General features: G+C 39.4%; 1 protein-coding gene across 1 annotated transcript in view; it reads left to right on the plus strand.

The window, feature by feature from the left end:
• Positions 1-4,590, plus strand: part of TNRC6C (trinucleotide repeat containing adaptor 6C) — a 46,246-nt gene that overhangs the window by 16,022 nt on the left and 25,634 nt on the right. The window contains exons 4-8 of the mRNA XM_029086045.1: positions 9-183; positions 1,441-1,607; positions 2,834-2,914; positions 3,523-3,580; positions 3,790-3,935. Coding sequence (XP_028941878.1) covers positions 9-183; positions 1,441-1,607; positions 2,834-2,914; positions 3,523-3,580; positions 3,790-3,935 — 627 coding nt within the window. The remainder of the gene's footprint in view (positions 1-8; positions 184-1,440; positions 1,608-2,833; positions 2,915-3,522; positions 3,581-3,789; positions 3,936-4,590) is intronic.

Consider the following 4,590-nt stretch of genomic DNA (forward strand, 5'->3'; position numbering starts at 1 on the left):
ACACCAAGACTGAAGCTTCGTGGGGAGAGCCGTCATCCCCTTCTGCTGCAGTTGATAATGGCACCTCAGCATGGGGGAAACCCCCCAGCAGTGGTACAGGGTGGGGAGAGAATCCTGCCGAGTCGGCAGGGACGTACGGAAGAACAAACGCTCCAGCTGCTGCCCCAGCACTGTGCAAACCAGGTACGTGCGTGGATGGCAGTGCTGGAAGGGGCTTGGGGAAAAAGGCAAAGCCTGTTTGTTTTGCCAGTGTTTCTAAACACCACTTCTGGTTTTCTGTGCATTTAAATCAGAGACTGTCTTAATAATTTCATTCTCAAAACTCCGTTAGCTGTCTCAAAACATTGGATGTTCCAGATGCCAAATTAATACAAAAGTAAGACAGTAGTGTGTCCATCCAGTAAATTTAAAGGTATTTCTTGGAGTATTTTTGTGTACTAGAAAAGCAGTGTGGTAGAGATGCAGGAAACTGTGATGATGCTGCAGAAGAATGTGAACGGTACTTACCCCTCGCTGCCAAAAAGAAACCTGCACTGGGATGAGAAGCAACTGAGCTGAGTCAGGACAGGATGAATTGTGTTAGGAAAAACAACACATGAGAACAACTAGACATAACCTTGGTTAAACTGAGGGAAGTGGGTATCTTCTTCAGCTATTAAATCTGCTCACAGGTTCAGGAACATCCTGAACTCTACTTACGGCTTTACAATTCCAAAGTAATATTATTTGGTACAAATCCTCTGTCTCCAATTGCCCTGGAGGCTACAGTGCTTGTTTCAGACTTCTGTTTTGACTGTGAAAGTCTTTTAAGTTTCAGTCCTGCAAAATACTATACTGTGAGAAAGATAGAAGGCCCAGAAAACCTAAAAAGAGGAGTGAGAGGTCTTAAGATGAGTAATCCCAGCTTTAAACAGAGTAAACGTAATAAAATGGAGCAAGGTGGCACAATCTCATCGCTTCATGTAAAGTGTTCCCCACAGCCCACGTGCTGCTTTCAGATCCTGTTCTTCTGAGGTGAGAATGAGTTTCTGACCATTAGTCACCTCGAAATTTGGTTTTGTTCATCGGAAGAATGTGGCAGCCAAGATGGTGAGATTAATTGAAAGCAAAATGGCACATAACAAGTGTGTGGTGGTACTTTTGTTTCCTTGTTCCTAGGAGACTGGAATGACCGTGAGCACAGATGTTACTGGTTCAGGAAAAGGCTAGACTTACTGTTGCTGGACTTTTTCTTCTATAAAGTATTTAGAGAACTTTTCTTTTTTGCTAGTTTCAAAGGAGTCCTTATCATTTAATGCCAATTAAGCTACTCGATGAACCTCTGTAGCTGTTGAAAATACTGAAATGTTGGCATACTGGACATGGCATAAAAGGATATTTCTGTAAAATTTGCAGGAAATTGAATCTGATTTTTCTTCTCCCTCCTTCCTTTCCCTCCAGCTTCAAAATCTATGCAAGAAGGCTGGGGCAGTGGTGGGGATGAAGTGAATCTCAGTACTAGTCAGTGGGAAGATGAGGAAGGAGATATGTGGAATAATACTGCTTCACAAGAGAGCAGCTCCTCCTGTAATTCCTGGGGGAATGCCCCGAAGAAAGGACTTCAAAAGGTAAGACAAAAACAAAGATAGTCTCTAGAAATAGATGCAATTAGTATAACATTTCTAGAATCAATTGTCACAATTTTTTTGTTACATTTCACCTGAACTCTTAAATTAGACTTCTGACACCTGAGCACAGGCACAGGTTGCCACTACAGTGGTTCAAGTACAGCCTACCTTGTTTCCAGGGGAAAGTGGGAGAACTTTGACTTCCAGCATGTCAGATGCTTTGGGAGATTTTGTTATTGCTGCTTTTGTATTCTCTTTAAGTGCTATAAGCTTCCATTTATTCTGAAGAAATGATTATGTATTAACGGAAAGAAAAAAGGTGTTAAGGGGGCTTTCAGACGCTTTCCATGGTGGTAGCAAAGCGAACAATAGTTTGTGATGAAGTGATTCAACAAAAATATGATATGCTTCCTATTTGTGAGGAACAAATAGGTAATTATAAGGTGTGTACTGGTATGAGAACAAAGCAAACCTGTATTAATGCTGCACTCAACCAAGAACATGGCCAGTTATGTCTGGAAGTTTTCCATTAAGCAGTCTTTATTTCAGGACGAGGCCAGACTGTAACTTAAAGGAATTGGGAATGCATTTATCCAGTTTGTTTGTTATTCCATTAGCCAACAGTTAGGCCAGTGATTTGATCAAGTATGGTTGTTTCTTGTACTGTCCGCAGCCCAAAACAAATCCACGCTTGTCCCTTGGTACTTTCTGGAGAGCTGAAAGGAAGAGACTTCTTAAGGATTTTGTGATAGAAAAGCTGCACAGAGATCTTTTAAAGGTGTTTATCTAGATGCTCTTGTTTGTTTTTAAGAAAATACACTGAGTAACATTCTTAACTTCAAGGTTGCAAGGTCGGTTTTGGGAATGTTTTTCAGGAAGTGTTGCACTATTTCAGAAATTCTTATTTCATTATGTTTTTCTGCCAAGGATTAAAATGAAATGTGTAAATTCAAAGGTGGCTTTAATTCAGTGGTCAGCAAATCAAATACTAAATAGTACACTGAACACCTATTCAGCTGAGATAAAATTTGTACGCTTTGTGGGGGAAGAGAATTGTAGTTGCGTTGTTCGGAGGGTTCTTCAGTACTTTCTAAATTAACATACTAATAAATCTTTCAGTAGCATGTACTAATAATAAGAAAAACTTACCATCTATTTTATGTACATCTCACTAGTATGAATGTGGGAACCAGACCATTAATAGAATCTCCTGTTTATTTACTAAGGGCATGAAGACATCTAGCAAGCAAGATGAGGCCTGGATCATGAACCGTCTGATAAAACAGCTCACAGACATGGGCTTCCCTGTGAGTAATGCTCGTAGCTAGCATGCCTGTGGCTTAGCTTGTCGTTGTGACTTTCAATGTTTCAGACTGTAGCTGCAAAAAGATCTTCAGTCTCTTCTTCAGGCCAAGTAGTAGTTCTGTTACCTGAATTTAGACGTCTACCATAAGCTAGTAGAGTGCTCTCTTGAGATGACATGATGATATACTTTGTGTTATGACAGTTATAGAACTTTTGAAGTTCAGAGTTTTATAACAACAGGTTATAACTTTGAACTTCAGTAATAATTCCACTTCTGTTCCCCTTTTCTTAATCAACAGTTAGAGTATAACTGGGTTTTTTAAGAGAAAGGTTTCTCATAGTGATATTTAAATTGTCCATAGAAAATTGAGAGAAATATAAATAGAAGATTATGATTTCACCATGTAGAACTAGTACTTACTTGACATACTGAAATTAACTGAATTGTTGTGGGAGTTGGTAAAAGCAGAAAAAACATGTGCGGACATTATTTGTGCCCCTTGGTAAATATTCAATCCAATACTTAAGACACATCTGTTTTCTCAGTTTGCTTTGAAATCATATAAGCATGATTACGTTTTCTCTTAACATAATCTGTATTTTTTGACAGAGAGAGCCAGCAGAAGAGGCCTTGAAGAGCAACAATATGAATCTCGATCAGGCCATGAGTAAGTAGCTGTGTAACTAATTTTTTTTTTCTTTAAAGCAACACAGGAACTATTCATGATTCTGAGAGCTTGGTCTTATCCAAATAAGTTGGATAATATTTAATGTCTTGCTTTTGCTTTTGTAAGCAAGACCTACTTCTCTGAACTACTGTTGACAAATTCACTGTCTTTGTGTCACCCTTTTGAATATATTTCCCCTTTCTGTGAAGGTGCTCTGCTGGAAAAGAAGGTGGAAATGGACAAGCGTGGAATGGGAGTGACCGACTATAATGGAATGGTCACCAAACCCCTTGGCTGCCGCCCACCACCAATCTCCAAAGAGTCTTCCATGGACCGCCCCACCTTCCTTGACAAGGTAAGTTCAGAAATGTGAATGCAATACACAAGTCAAAACTGTACACAGAGTAGAAATATTGATGGTTTCCACTGTCTGTGGAAAAGCTGTAGAGAGAAATGTGATCGATACTACCTGTTGCTTTATTCTTTTTCTTCTCTTTTTTAAATTTTATGGGGCATTTCATCCTTGTGGAAAGGACCAGTGATTTGATTTCCACGCAGAAATAAACAATAGTCATCCTTAAGTGTTACACTTAGAAGAGAACTTACTAAGGAATCAGTAGTGCAATGGAAGTAGAAATGGGAAAAACAAAGAAACAGACCACAGAAAGCATTTCACTCTATAAGATTCCAGAGAGTCAGTGACCCTTGCTTAAATTAAGGATTGGGCAGGTCCAAAGCCAAAATCTTCAAGAGTTAGGCACCTAATTCCTGTTTTAGTTTTGAGCTCCCTAGAGATTTCGGTGAAAGTTCAGTACTTAAATAGGAACGAGGAGCTGAGGTATTTTTTTAAGTCAAAGAGCAGACACACAGTCATAAACAGCTTCTCCAATGAGCTTCCCTTTCTGTGATTGTGTATGACAAATTTTCCAGCACCATTAAATCACGAAGGAGAAGGCTCCAAAAGTTCATGGTGTCCAAGATTCAAAGTGCCTAAAGAAAAGGATGTAGGG

This window comes from Antrostomus carolinensis, unplaced genomic scaffold (assembly GCF_000700745.2).
Source record: "Antrostomus carolinensis isolate BGI_N321 unplaced genomic scaffold, ASM70074v2 scaffold33347, whole genome shotgun sequence".
Taxonomy (NCBI): Eukaryota; Metazoa; Chordata; class Aves; order Caprimulgiformes; family Caprimulgidae; genus Antrostomus; species Antrostomus carolinensis.